Here is a 15,112-nt window from a genome sequence, read left to right as displayed (position 1 = left end):
CGATTAGTACTTTCCGAAGCCGGTATTAATTTTGAGATTTGTTAGAAAGGCGGAGAGTGGGAGGGGTGGAAAGTGATGATTTCTTTAACGGACCCATTCTCAGAAACTACTCAACCGAAAAATCTGAAAAATTCATGAAGCTGCCTCTATATGGTGCCCACGCCTCAAAATACTCTCCATATCGATATCTGCTCAAATCAAGTTAATAATAGTATATTATCATATTTTTGGGAAAATTGAGTAAAACCCCCCTTAAGTTTATCCCAGAGTTATAAAAGTATAGTATAAAATATAATACGATGCATATTATCCCCAAGTTTGATTAGAATCGTACTATTAGTAACAAAGTTACAGTAGCTCAAAGGTGTCCTTACCGTGTAAATTGACAACCCGAAGTACTAAATCTGACATGCTAAATGCATATATTAGGTTGTTGCACATGAAATGACCGATTTGGCAATCAAGTGAAGTTAGTTGGTTGCGATTTTGCTGTATCAAACCACCACCAGTTGGCGCTGTTGGTGTCGGATAATGAAGTATAGATACTCCTACATTTAATCAAAGAGTCATTTCAGTTTTGACCATCGTTGTGATAACAGTGAATATAAAGGAAAAAAGGATGGAAAAGAGCCAAGAACGTACACTTTTTCTATATGAGTTCAAACTCGGTCATAAAGCAACGGAGGAGACCAGGAACATTAACAGCGCATTTGGATCTGATACGGTAAGCGAATGAACCACACGCCGGTGGTTCGAAAAATTCCGGTCAGGCGCCGTAAACCTTCAAATTGAGCCACGTGGACATCGAGGAACATCGACTGACAACGACGAGATGCCTTTGCTAGTTGAATCCAACACACGTCAGTCTATGAGAGACATTGCAGAGAAATTGGGCGTACACTATTCGACAGTTTCCCGGCACTTGCAATAACTTGGAAAAGTGAAAAAGCACGACAAATGGGTTTCACATGCCCATACGGAGCAAAACATGGATCGAATGGAAATTTGCAGTTTTTTACTGTCCCGCAATAGAAGCGATCCCTTTTTGCACAGAATAGTAACATGTGATGAAAGTGGATTTTATACGACAATCGTCACCGATCAGCGCAATGGCTAGATGCTAATGAGCCACCGAAGCATATGCCGCAACCGAGCCTCCACCCGAAGAAGGTAATGGTGACTGGTTGGTGGTCTACAGCTGGAGTTGTCCACTATTCTTTTTTGGCACCTGGCAAAACGATAAATGCACAGAAATACTGTGCCCAACTCGAGAAAATGCACCAAAAATTGAATATACAACGCCCGAGATTAGTGATACTCCTTAACGAGACAATGCACGACCCCATGTATCCAGAAAAATAGTTCAAAAGTTGAACGAATTGCAGTATGAGACTCTGCTTCATCCACCATATTCACCGGACCTTTCGCCAACCGACTACCACTTTTTTTAAGCATTTGGATCATTTTTTGGCGGAAAAACAATTTAGGAACGAAGAGGCTGTCAAAATTGCCTCCGACGAATTTATCAACACCCAACAGTTGGACTTCTACCAAACTGGTATACATGCTCTTGAATCTCGCTGGGAGAAATGTTTTGAATCGACTGGCACCTATTTTGATTAAATGAAATTAAATTTTTGTAAGCTTTACAGTCGTTTCAAATTGTAGCACCAAAACGGCCATTTCATTTGCAACAACGTAATACATAACGAGCTACGCACAAATGGGATAGTTCTACACTCAAATATACTCGCAGAAGAAGCAAACAAAACCTTTCATACCTGAAGCGCTCAGTTTCCGGTTTCTCGACTTTTTATTTTATATTTGATGTTGGTTAAATTCTTGGCATTTGCTAATAATATTAAACTCAGAGTGTGAAGCGTATGAGGTTGACTGTTATCAATACAGGACTTTCTATCAAATGATTTATTTAAATCGCTTTCTAGAAAATAGAGGACGGAGTTGTCGTGCGCTCGTCGCTCCTCACATCTTTTTCTTTTTCTTCAGCCTTCAGTTCACAAGCGGGGTCGGCTCGTCGTGATCGGTTTCGTCATTTTATTTTATCAAATGCCTGATCAGGATGTAATCGCGAGACCTTTAAATCCCCATCCAGTGTATCAAGCCACCATTGTTTTGGCCGGCTTTTTGGTTGCTTACCATTGACTTCAATGTTCTGACCAATATTGGTTGTTGAATTCTCATTAGCGTGAATTAGGTGATCACACCATCGAAAATGCCTCTCTCGCAGTTTTTCCACGATCGGTGCAAATCCATATCGATCGCTGATATTCTCGTTTTAGACGTGATCAAAATGTGTCACGCTACCAGTGCAATGCAACATTTCCATGCCCATTACCGCAAGACGCCGTTCATTGTCCTTTATAGTCAACACTCAAACTATAGAGAGTGACAGACGGACGACATTGCAGTAAATTTTAGATTTGGGACGTGCGCTGATACGTTGATCACAAAGAACACCAGTTGGGGAATGCCACTTCATCCAGGATGCATTAATGCGTGAAACAATTTCATTACGCAGTTCTCCATTGGCTGGTAGCATTGATTCGAGATATTTCAATCGCTCAGTTCTTTCAATGGCAGTAATCTGCCCCTCCAGATATTTAAATCGCTGAGTTCTGGCAATGGTGGTAACCTGCCCAGAACTGAACTATTTAAATATCTCGGGTCAATGCTACCAGCCAATGGAGAACTACGTTATGCTCCTCACATAGGGAAACACAAAACCTTTTATAAGCGCGAAGCTTCCGGTTTCCCGACTTGTTTTTTATTATGGTTGTTCTCCGAAGGTTTCTTGATGGCTACTTTTTTCAAAAATTGAAATTACATATCTTATTCTATATAAAATATGCTCCAAAATTAGTTTTTGAATGAAAAACACCTCTAAGAAATTTCAGCATGTTATTTTCGCCATTGTTTGACATGTGGAGCGAGGCAAAAAAGAAACATCCTTCGAGCCGGATTTGAACCAGCGACCTATGGATATCTACATTTACTTATGCCTCTACAGTCCACCGCTCTACCAACTGAGCTATCGAAGGGTGAAGTACCGTTTGTTTAAGTCACCACTTAACAATAACGGAATCAGAATTTATTAATAATCAATCCCTTTAGTTACTCTTACAATATTTTCAATTCAAACAAAGGTAACGCGACAGTTTTCGGTGATAAATGGGGCACAATTTCTTCGAAACGAGCTGCGAAATTGTATCTGCTCAACCCGACGCCATCTATCTTACGAATCTCGTACACTGTCTTGCACATTTTTGCACGAAGAACAGTTTGACAGTCGCTGAATTGCGTTCCTAAGAAACGTCACTCGGACACTACAGATGGCAATTTGCACCACGAAGTATTCCGAGGAAAACAAACGCTCGTACGCACAGAAGTGGTCAAGCGACTGCTGCGTTGAGTGTGTTTCGTGGGCGTTGATGCACGAAAGGGTTACGGGCCGAGGTCGCGGGAGGGATGCTGTCTGGTGTCATCGCGGTGTCTGTCAAAGATTCAGGTGTTCTGGCAGCGTGGTCTGGTCATTGCGAAACCTTGTCCCGTTTGGCCGTGTTCGCGTGCAGTGATTCCGATTGGGATTCTGGATTCCAGTGACGTGTGTGGGGACAATGTCGGTATCGGTGGAGACGTAGAGAACTTGGTGAAAAGTCGGCTATGGTATTCTGGTGCTCGGAGGTTCCGTTGGCGCGCCGTGTGGTGTAGTGGTCCACGTCCAGACCTCTCCCGTTTTCCCTAAGACCGTATCGCGAATTAGTTGAGACAGTGACCATTTGCCCGCAGAATTCCTTCGTGGTGCCTAGTATTTGTGCTGTTTCAGGTCTTCAATTGGTCCACTAGCGGCAGGATCCCTTGCCATTCTCTTTGAAATCATCCAGTTTGTAACCGCTTTCCCCGTTTTGTTTGTTTTCCATCGACAGTTCGGTGGTTATACTGTGAAAGAGAAAGTCGGACAAAAGTTCAGTTTCGTCCGCTTGTGGGAGAAGTGCGTGTTGTGCGAAGGGAAGAGCTTCCCTGATTGATTGGCTCAGTGAAGTGGCGAGCAATCGGTGGCAGTTCCCACGGCATCCATGGCATCGAAGAAAATGTCGAGGAAACAGGTGAACGGTTTAGTGACGTCCAAAGGCGGCGACAGTGCAACGGGGTCAACGGCTTCACAGCAAAAGGATGACCACGAGATGGAAGCGATGAAGGAGTGGTGGTGAGTAGACTAGCGGAGTGGGACACTGTGTCGGGATTAGAGTGTTCAAGCATAAAAGTGGGTTGTAGGAAAAAAAAAGTTGCACTGCCCGGGAATCGAACCCGGGTCTCAAGAATGGGAATCTTGCATGATGCCATTACACCAGCAGTGCTCCGGAAAGTGACTCTGAGAGAGTTCTAAATGAAGTGTGCGCTAAATTCAAATTATCTAATAAGTGAACCCTATAATTTCCCACATTAAATGAAGGGCGCTATTCAGTTTGGGAAATGAGAAGCTGAGTGGAAAATTCACAGCTAAAAATTTCAGGGATCCAAAGAGGATTGTTTCCTTTGCGTAACAACCCGTAACAGAAATTGTTCTTTGGGTTTATTCATAGAACACCCTTGCAACTAGGGAATGTACACATTATCCAGGACATGTATGGAATTGATTTAGCCTTTTCCGTATGAACAAAACAATTCGTAACTTTTCTACTATGTCACGGGCTTCATCGAGGTGAAATCTCAGAGGAATTTGAAGAACAAAGCGGTGTCCGACAAAGATCATTTTCTGTCGCTGTTATTATTTTTTCTTGTTATCCCGGAAGTCGCTCGAGCAAATATTGGAATTCTGCTAGAACTATTAAAGTTTAATGGTTAAATGGAATGTGTAGTAAATGATATACAGTAAATACCGCAAAAGCGTGTGTGCTGTCAACTAAAACCAGTTTATATTTAATGGAAAATGTCTGAAGATCCCAGTTGCTCTGTAACTTACAGACAAATAGAACATGGTTGACAAGATTGTTTCAATTGTGTTTTTGTGTTTATACTTCAAATGACCAATGTAATGATACGAGTGGTTATAGGAGATCAGGTCGATCATCCTGAGTGGCCGATAACGACCCAGAGGGCAGAGCTATCCCAAAAGTCTAAACAAATTGGCTAAATTGACTGTGAAGGTCCGCCCACAAAGATTGAAGCTCCATCAAAGTGCTCGGTCGACATGTTCTTGTACGCCTCTGTGGTAGCCAGGCTCGGGAATGTGGGAGGTCCTTTGAGCGCTTTGATCCCTCGCGCTTCATTACTACAAAATAACGTGTCTATTCCAATGCGTGGGTCCGCACCGGATTCTACAATAGACGTTAATTAGGATTTCGCGACGGCCTATCGAATGATAAACAGAACGCGAACTTTTTTTTCTTCAGCCTTTGTCCCGTTCACAAGCGGGGTCGGCTCGTCGTGATCGGCTTCGCCATTTGGCTCTATCGAATGCCTGATCTGGGTGCAATCTCGAGGCTTTCAAATCCCCATCTAGCGTATCAAGCCACCGTTGCTTAGGTCTGCCTTTTGGTCGTTTACCATCGACTTCGATGTTCAGACCAATCTTGGCAAGAGAATTCTCGTTAGCACGAATTGCGTGACCATACCATCGAAGACGCCTCTCTCGCAACTTTTCCACGATCGGTGCAACCCATAATGATCGCGGATATCCTCATTTCGGATGTGATCTAAACGTGTGACGCCACTAGTGCAACGTAGCATCTTCGTCTCCATTACCGCAAGACGCCGTTCATTGTCTTTTATAGTCGGCCAACACTCAGAACCATAGAGAGCGACTAGACGGACGACATTGCGGTAAATTTTAGATTTGAGACGTTCATCGATTCGTCGATCACAAAGGACACCAGTTGTGGAACGCCACTTCATCTAGGTTGCGTTAATGCGTGAAGCAATTTCATAACGCAGCTCTCCATTGGCTGATAGCATTGACCCGAGGTATTTAAATCGCTCAGTTCTGGGCAGATCACTGCCGCTGACAGTGATTGTACCTGTTTCATGGGGATCGGTCGTCAAAAATTCAGTTTTGTTTAAATTCAATCTGAGACCGTGTTGCATGAGGCGATCATTCCATTTTTGAACAAGTTGCTCGAGATCATTTTTGCTATCAGATGCTAGGAAAGCATAAAGCAGTGTGTAGAGGACGTTGGATATCCCGTGTGACGGTGTCCATAACAAGGACAAAGAGGAGTGGTGAGAGGGCACTTCCTTGATGAACTCCAACAGAGACACGAAGCGGTTTTGATACACCCGCCATACTTCGAACTTTACTTTTCGGATCGTGGTAGAGCAATTGAACCCAGTGCACAAGTTCTTCTGGCATGAAGTGTTGTCGTAAAGCATACCAGATGAGTTCGTGTGGTACACGGTCAAACGCTTTCTCTAGATCCAGAAAGGCAATGTAAAGAGGATGATGCTTCTCACGGTGTTTCTCCATGAGTAACCGCGCAGCGTGTATTGCGTCAGTAGTTCCGCAGTTCTTGACAAATCCGGCTTGATTCACGGTTATTTCAACGATTTCGCGAATACGGTTGTCAAGAATGCGTTCAAAAATCTTCATGGTATGGGAAAGTAACCGGATCGGACGGTAATTTGAACATTCTGCTGGGCTACTTTTCTTTTTCCATATTGGAACAGTGGTACTTTTTGCCAGTCAGATGGTGTTCTTCCTTCCTGAATAACCCGGTTAAAGAATTCACTGAGCCACACTGTTGGGTCCCAGCTCTTCGCTTTCCAGAGCTCAGATGCGATGTCGTCAGGTCCTGTTGCTTTCCCCGATTTCATTTGTTTTATTGCCTCCTCGATTTCAGTTGCGCTGACTAGTGGAACTGCTCCAAATGTCGGCAATGATTGTGGAAATGGAGGATGAGCAAATTCTTCAGTTGAAATCTGCTCGAAGTATTCTCGCGCGCGTGGAGCCGTAAGTCTCCGGACCCGAGTGCCGCGATCAAGGAGGGGAAAATCCCCGACGAATCACCGTCTCAATTATTGTCTCTTCCGCCTCAGATCTTGTATGAGGCACGCCTCTGAGGTTCCCACCCTTCCTCGACATACTCAGGCCAGTTATTTATTTTGAGGATGTCCCTTCTAGAAATTCCGCGGGAGAAAGGAGGATACGAAAGGGAGGAAGTCCTCAAACTACGATTAGACTATTTACGTATCATTATTCATCGTTCCAGCAAATTTCATAACAATAAAAATAAAAACAATAACTCACCCAGGTCGTCACTCCGAGCTTAGATTGATGCTGGTGAACAAATTCTAAAAAAAATTTTATAAAAAAACAATTATGTAAAAAATTAATTCATCCTTATCAATTTATGTTACTCTAACTTGATGATTCGTTCTTGGACAAAACATGAAACACTTGGCATCCAGCAGGCGTATTGCTTAAATTCTTACAGAAACGATTAATATATTATGCTAGAATCCGCACGTTTCTTAGCTGTTCAAAATCTGTCGTTTTTAAGGTTTTGTGTAAAACAAAACCTTATTAAAATCGATTCAATGTCTGTCTGTCTGTCACACGCATTTTTCTCCAAAACGGCTAAACCGATCCGAACGAAATTTGGTGGACAGATGGGAACTATGAAATCCCACGCATACAGTGAGTGGCATAAATTTAGGTGGAGTTTAAAGGGGGGCTCCCCATACATACAAAGGGGGGATTAAAAAATTTTTTTCACCGGATATAGTTGTCTGGGGTATCAAATGAAAGATCTCGATTTGTACTTTCCGAAACTGATTGGATTAGTTTTGGCATGAATTGCAAAGTGCGTGAGTAAGGAGTCAAAATGTACGCATTTGAAGTGAGACAGGACTCATTTTCGGAAACTACCCAACCCAAAAATCCGAAAAAAATCAGGGTGGTGCGCCTAGATGAAATCTAGGCCTCAAAATATGTCCCATTCCGATATCTGCTCAAATAAACTTACTAATAGTATATTACTACATTTTAGAAATTTACTGAAAAACCCCCCTTAAATTCATCCTAGGTCTTCCGAATTTTGTACCATAGGGGACAATATTTCGTATATATGTGCTAAATTTCATGGAAATCAGGCAATTAACGCCAAAGTTATAGCAGTTCAAACTTAGCAATTTCGCCGAGTTTACTGCTTCCAAAGCCATGCAAATCAGATGCTGACGTCATAATTAACGAGAATAATTGAAATTCCAGTGAAATATTAAAATTCCATTCAAGAAGAATCTAATTATCTCCAGCCCTTTTTTATATTTGATGTTGGTTAAATTGTTTTCATTCGCTAATAATATTAAACTGAGAGCGTGAAGCGTATGAGGTTGACCATTATCAACACAGGGCTTTCCATCAAATGATTTATTTAAATCGCTTTCTAGAAAATAGAGGGCAATGGAATTTTTAGCTATATTACACGGAGCTGTCGTGCACTCGTCGCTCCTCACATCTTTTTCTTTTTCTTCAGCCTTCAGTTCACAAGCGGGGTCGGCTCGTGATGATCGGTTTCATCATTTTGTTCTATGACATGCCTCACCAGGATGTAATCGCGAGACCTTTAAATCCCCATCCAGCGTATCAAGCCACCATTGTTTTGGCCGTCTTTTTGGTTGCGTACGATTGCTTTCGATGTTCTGATCAATACTGGTTGTTGAATTCGAAAACGCCTCTCTTGCAGTTTTTCCACGATCGATGCAAACCCATATCGATCGCGGATATTCTCATTTCAGACGTAATCGAAACGTGTCACGCCACCAGTGCAATGCAACATCTTCGTCCCCATTACCGGAAGACGCCGTTCATTGTCCTTTATAGTCGGCCAACACTCAGAACTATAGGGAGTGGCAGACGGACGACATTGCAGTAAATTTTAAATTTGGGACGTGCGCTGATACGTCGATCACAAAGAACACCAGTTGGGGAATGCCACTTCATCCAGGTTGCATTAATGCGTGAAACAATTTCATTACGCTGCTCTCCATTGGCTGATAGCGTTGACTCGAGATATTTAAATCGCTGAGTTCTAGCAATGGCAGTAACCTGCCCTTCGAGATACTTAAATCGCTCAGTTCTGGCAATGGCAGTAACCTGCCCAGAACTGAACGATTTCAATATCTTGGGTCAATGTTATAAGCCAATGGAGAACTACGCTATGCTCCTCACATAGGGAAACACAAAACCTTTTATACCTGAAGCGTCAAGCTTCCGGTTTCTCAACTTGTTTTCTACTAACGAAAATTTTTCCGGAATTTCTCCACAACTTTTGAAAATCACAAGCAATCCCGTCCCACAAAGCAAAGCACTCTACTTGCTTCTGCCTGAATTTATTCAGAATAATTCCTTGAAAATACACTTGAATTATGGTTTAGCACGACGCGGCGTCAGTTTTCTGGGTCAGTTTCCTCTATTTTCCTCCGAAAAATCTTCACTTATTTTCCCTCCAACTGTCACTTTTCTTTTTTCACTCTGTCGTCTGTGCCGCTTCGCCTCCTCTTTTCTCTCTTTTTCTTCTGCACTGCTTCAACGCTCCAAAAGAAAAACCTCTCCTCCTGCGCACTACTCCTCCACCTTCTTCTTTTCTTCCGCACCGCCTCCACTCCTCAAAAGAAAAAACCTCTCTCCATACGCACCGCTTCACTCGCTTCTTTCCTTTTTCGCGCACCGCTTCCCACGCTCCACCAGAAAAACTCACTTCTCCCCGTTCTTTTGTTCGCGCACCGCTTCACTTCCCGCTACATCGCTTCTCTCACTCGCTAGGCAATGTTGCGGCAACATGCGCATGCGCCTGCGGATGCGGCAAATCATTCGCCTCTTGTCAAGATCAATTCGCCCGAATGCATTCAATAATGTGCAATCTGCGGCGAACATTAAGGCAATTGCACACTATTAAATGCATTGTTTAAGCAAATTAATTAAGAAAGAGCCGAATGAGATTCCGCTCCCGTCGCGCAGCCGCGGTCACTACACCAATAATGTCGTTTTTGGCGGCATTTCACACGGGCCCTAATATGTTGGCAGTCCTCTCTATGAAAAACAAAAAGGCGCCAGGACCCGATGGTATTCCAGCAGAGGTATACAAACTGGTATTCCAACACCGGCCAGACCTACTACTCGGCGCATTCAACGCTTGCCTGAAAGAGGGCATTTTCCCTGCTCTTTGGAAGGTTGCGAGGCTTGCGCTGATCCATAAAAGGAAAGGCGACCCCAAATTTCCGCCTTCATACCGCCCACTATGTATGCTTGGCATTGCTGGGAAAGTGCTCGAAAAGCTGAAGCGATACGCGCTGGCGGAGATTTATTTTCCCGGCAGTTTGGTTTTAGAGCAGGGAGATCGACAATTGATGCTGTCATGTAATTCGTGGACACCGTTCGACGAGCAGAGGCACTTAGCCGCCGAACTCGACGGGTGGTGCTCCTCGTAACACTTGACGTCAGAAACGCCTTTAATTCCCTAAGATGGAAAGATATTCTAGGCATACTAGACAATAATTTCAACGTGCCGAACATCTCTCACGGATATTGAGGGACTATCTAAGGAACCGCTCCCTGCTCTATGAAACGTCGGGGATAGCACAGGGATCCATTCTAGGGCCGGACCTCTGGAACGCTACCTATGACAGTCTACTTGAACTCGACATGCCAGAAGAGTCGCGCCTGGTCGGCTATGCAGATGATGTCGCAGTGCTTGTTGCTGGACGCACTGTCGAACAGACGCAAAGCAGACTCGGCATATTGATGCGATGGTTAAGCGGATGGATGTATACTCATGGTTTCAACCTTGCACTGGAAAAAAACCGAAGTAGTCATCCTGACTAAAAAGAGAATTCCGACCCTGCGTCCCATATCGTTCGGCGAGTCAAAATCAACGGTAAACGGGTAAACGGGTTGACTTTTGACTCAAAGATGAGCTTTTCTGAGCAAATCAAAGCAGCAGCGAACAAGGCTGCAGCTGGAGTTTCGGCGTCAAGTAGGCTAATGGCAAACATTGGGGGTCCTACGTCTAGCAGGCGACGTCTCCTGATGAGTTCAACGCAGTCTGTCCTGCTCTACGGCGCAGAGATATGGGCTGGCGCTCTTAACAAGGAGGTATATCGTAAACGCCTCGCTCAAGTAGAGACGGGGAGCTTTGCGAGTGGCGTCTGCGGACCGCACTGTCTCTGAACCGGCCGTGATGTTGATCGCGGGAGTGATGAGCCAAGGGAGGTGTTTGCTAGCGAAGAACGGCAACGCACTCTAGACGAGTGGCAGTTCTCGTGGCAAAATGAAACTAGAGGCAGATGGACTGCGCGGCTCATCGGCAACTTAGGTGCGTGGCTGGATCGGAAGCATGGTGAGACTGACTATTTCCTTACCCAATTTTTAAGTGGGCATGGAAGTTTTCAGTCTTACCTGCACAAGATTGGAAAGGCGCGTTCTCCGGATTGTGCGTTTTGCAATGGAGTTGTGGACGACGCCCACCACACTTTTTTTTCTTGTGGAAGGTGGGATGGGGTTCGTTAGCAGCTCTATTTAAACACAGGGAATCTCTCTCCAGACAACATTGTCGAAGAGATGCTGAGGACTGCTGACAGGTGGAACCGTGTTGCCCATTATGTCGGGCCCTTCTCGTTGCTAAGAAGATAGAAATCGACCGGGGGAGCAGCCGGACGGCAGGGGGTTCCTTGAGCTGACAGTTCCCTTTCTTCTCTCCCCTCCCGTTGATGAAAGGAATTACCTGATTTGAAGGCTCCGTAAGGCGGGAGAGTTCGGGGACTACTCCGAAGTAATGTGACAAACGGTTCCAGGCTAGCTCTCTGACGATGGGGAGGTGTTTAGTTGGTAGTCCGGTGACGTACCGAATCGGAAGTCCAATACTGTGTGCGTAAATGCATTTACCTACTCTACCTAAAAAAAAAAATATGTTATGCTTCCGGGAAGCGGGAAGTTCCGCCGAGCTGGCATCTCTTCCCGATGAGCTGTTCAGAGGCCAAGTAGAATGAAAGGGCAGGAGTTGTAATCACTAATAGTCATTATGCCATTATAGCGACCTTTAGCGTTCTAGGCCAGCGTTCCAGCATCTCGCTGGATTGTGGGTGTAGCACCCACAATCCAGTCGTCGGATTGCTTTTTAAGGTTAGGAATTTGTCTAACTCCGTCACTAGGGTAGACTCAAACTGCATTCCTTGGTCAGTAATGACTCTGGCTGGAACTCGAAAGCATCCATTCTCGACAAGGGGTCTCGGGGCACAATTGTCCGAAAATTTCGGCCTTAGGCTACCGCATAAACCTATCGATGGTTGTGAGGCAATACTTGCGTCTCGCAAGGGGAGGGAATAGATCTATTTCTTTCTGTACTTGCTTGGTTACTTTACACTTCTGGCACCTGATGCACTGTCTGGCCCAGGAGTTAATATCCTTATTCATTGCGGGCCTACAAATATAGCGCTAGATCGTATACTGCATGGAATACTCCCTTGCGAAAAATGGCCGGAATATATGGTCTGGGCCCGCTTTCAGAGGTCTTGGAGAGTATTTCAGAGATTAAGGCGAAAAGGGGAAACTCCCGAAATTTGTATTTGGGGTTGTGCTAGTTAGTGTTAGTTAATTAACTCACGAACCTGGTTCCTATACCGGCCTGCAAGAGGTGGCACTCGACCGGTCCTTCCAAGCCGTCAGCTGTCTATTATAGATGAGAAACCTACCCCGTTCCTTACGGGTGAGGTGAGGTACATGGTGAGGTGTACGGAGATGAAATTGTTGCTACCTGCAGTGGCATTTACTTTCTTAAACAATGCAATGACAGATTCCCTCTTATCACGGTGTAATTTACGCTGTAACGGAGTCCCGGTATTTTGTTCCGTATGTATCCAAGGGACATTCAGTTAAGTCGCACTTAGGTTGTGGCGGTTCGAAATAGTTAATTTCGTCTAAGTGTAATTTCGCCGTGTTTCTGGTGTGTGGGTTTTCGGGAGTACTTGATAGCCACAATCTAGTGGTTACTAACCTTTTCGTCTGTCCGATAAATACTGTTCATCTCATCTACCGTTTTGGGCCCTTTTCTCTATAAACTAAGATTTTAGCTGGTATATTCAGCTTGATCCTACCAGTTGTATGTCGAACTTTTTCAACGTGCGTTGCATATGCCTTGACAGATTTGAAAAGGTGACACCTGATCTTTTTAGTTTGGTAGAAGTCGATTGTTGGCTGTACAGTATAGTGAGGTTACTTCGTTCTATCCTTCTGGCGTGTCTCCGGATCATTGTATCTATGTGGGTACTGTTGTACCCGTTCTTCCTTGCAGTGTCCATAATATACAGTGTCTGACAAAAAAATGTTCGCACTGCGAGTGTGAAAGAAAATACAAGTTCAACAGGGGGGTATGTTGTGCTTCATGTGATTGCATGTGAAGTTCTTATTATCTACACCAGCAGTTCTATTTAAAAACAAGTCGGAATACCGGAAGCTCGCGCTTCGGGTATAAAGGTTTTGTGTTCATCTTATGTGAGAAACTTCATCGCACATTTTTCTGTCCGTATATAGCTACAAATCCAACATAATCCTTCATATTTTTCCAAACTACGAGACATATTACAGCCATAGATATCACGCTCACCCTAAACAAACAAACTGCCTATTACCGAATACTGTACACATATATGCACGTATATAAATTGATCGTGCCCATATTTCCGATTAACTTCTTATATCTATTTGAATTAGACACTACCTGCAAAGTTCATTAGCACGCATATATTATATACCTACATACACACATGTCTGGCTGACAAATAACTAAAAAACTAAAACAAAATAATTCTCTGGGACCCAATTCATAAGAACTCATTTCGTTGTGGTATTGACGAATTGATATGTGATGATGACGTCATGCAGGTTGTAGAGTGCACGAAATTCACAAAAAATCGTAAAGTTTCACCCCCTATAACTTTGTTAATAATTTTTGGATTTTCGTCAAACTTGACCAAACTGTGCATTATGTTCTTCATTACACGCATGCCAAATTTTGTACTTCTGGGATGAACATAAGGGGGGTGCCGGGTAAATTTCTAAAATGTGGAAATATACTATTCATCATCATCATCAACGGCGCAACAACCGGTATCCGGTCTAGGCCTGCCTTAATAAGGAACTCCAGACATCCCGGTTTTGCGCCGAGGTCCACCAATTCGATATCCCTAAAAGCTGTCTGGCGTCCTGGCCCACGCCATCGCTCCATCTTAGGTAGGGTCTGCCTCGTCTTCTTTTCCTACCATAGATATTGCCCTTATAGACTTTCCGGGTGGGATCATCTTCATCCATACGGATTAAGTGACCCGCCCACCGTAACCTATTGAGCCGGATTTTATCCACAACCGGACGGTCATGGTATCGCTCATAGATTTCGTCATTGTGTAGGCTACGGAATCGTCCATCCTCATGTAGGGGGCCAAAAATTCTTCGGAGGATTCTTTTCTCGAACGCGGCCAAGAGTTCGCAATTTTTCTTGCTAAGAACCCAAGTTTCCGAGGAATACATCATAGTCTTGTACAGTAAGAGCTTTGACCCTATGGTGAGACGTTTCGAGCGGAACAGTCTTTGTAAGCTGAAGTAGGCTCTGTTGGCTGACAACAACCGTGCGCGGATTTCATCATCGTAGTTGTTATCGGTTGTGATTTTCGACCCTAGATAGGAGAAATTGTCAACGGTCTCAAAGTTGTATTCCCCTATCCTTATTCTTGTTCGTGCTTGTGTTTGACCAGTGCGGTTTGATGTTGTTGGTTGATTCGTCTTCGGTGCTGACGTTGCCACCATGTATTTTGTCTTGCCTTCATTGATGTGCAGCCCAAGATCTCGCGCCGCCTGCTCGATCTGGATGAAGGCAGTTTGAACGTCTCGGGTGGTTCTTCCCATGATGTCGATATCGTCAGCATAGGCCAGTAGTTGGGTGGACTTGAAGAGGATCGTACCTCTTGCATTCACCTCAGCATCACGGATCACTTTCTCGAGGGCCAGGTTAAAGAGGACGCATGATAGCGCATCCCTTTGTCGTAGACCGTTGTTGATGTCGAATGGTCTTGAGAGTGATCCTGCTGCTTTTATCTGGCCTCGCACATT

General features: G+C 44.3%; 1 protein-coding gene and 2 non-coding genes across 4 annotated transcripts in view; 1 reads left to right on the top strand and 2 right to left on the bottom strand.

Annotated features, from left to right (window-relative positions):
* The window catches only part of LOC119653731 (NAD kinase-like), a 150,671-nt gene that overhangs the window by 12,613 nt on the left and 122,946 nt on the right, over positions 1-15,112 (top strand). The window contains exon 1 of one of the 2 annotated variants that reach the window (XM_038058647.1): positions 3,377-4,225. The exons of the other annotated variant lie outside the window; for it this stretch is intronic. Coding sequence (XP_037914575.1) covers positions 4,095-4,225 — 131 coding nt within the window. The 5' untranslated portion in view covers positions 3,377-4,094. Of the gene's footprint in view, positions 1-3,376; positions 4,226-15,112 lie in introns of those variants that run through there. 2 annotated transcript variants of the gene reach the window in all.
* Trnay-gua lies at positions 2,967-3,059 on the bottom strand. Its single transcript has 2 exons — positions 3,023-3,059; positions 2,967-3,002 (listed from the first exon to the last, which is right to left on the bottom strand). It is a non-coding gene; the product is annotated as a tRNA-Tyr (tRNA).
* Trnag-ccc lies at positions 4,306-4,376 on the bottom strand. The gene has a single exon. It is a non-coding gene; the product is annotated as a tRNA-Gly (tRNA).

Source organism: Hermetia illucens, chromosome 4 (genome assembly GCF_905115235.1).
Source record: "Hermetia illucens chromosome 4, iHerIll2.2.curated.20191125, whole genome shotgun sequence".
NCBI classification, from domain to species: domain Eukaryota; kingdom Metazoa; phylum Arthropoda; class Insecta; order Diptera; family Stratiomyidae; genus Hermetia; species Hermetia illucens.
The sequence above is the reverse complement of the archived record's forward strand: the minus strand, read 5'-3'. Positions and strand labels throughout refer to the sequence as shown.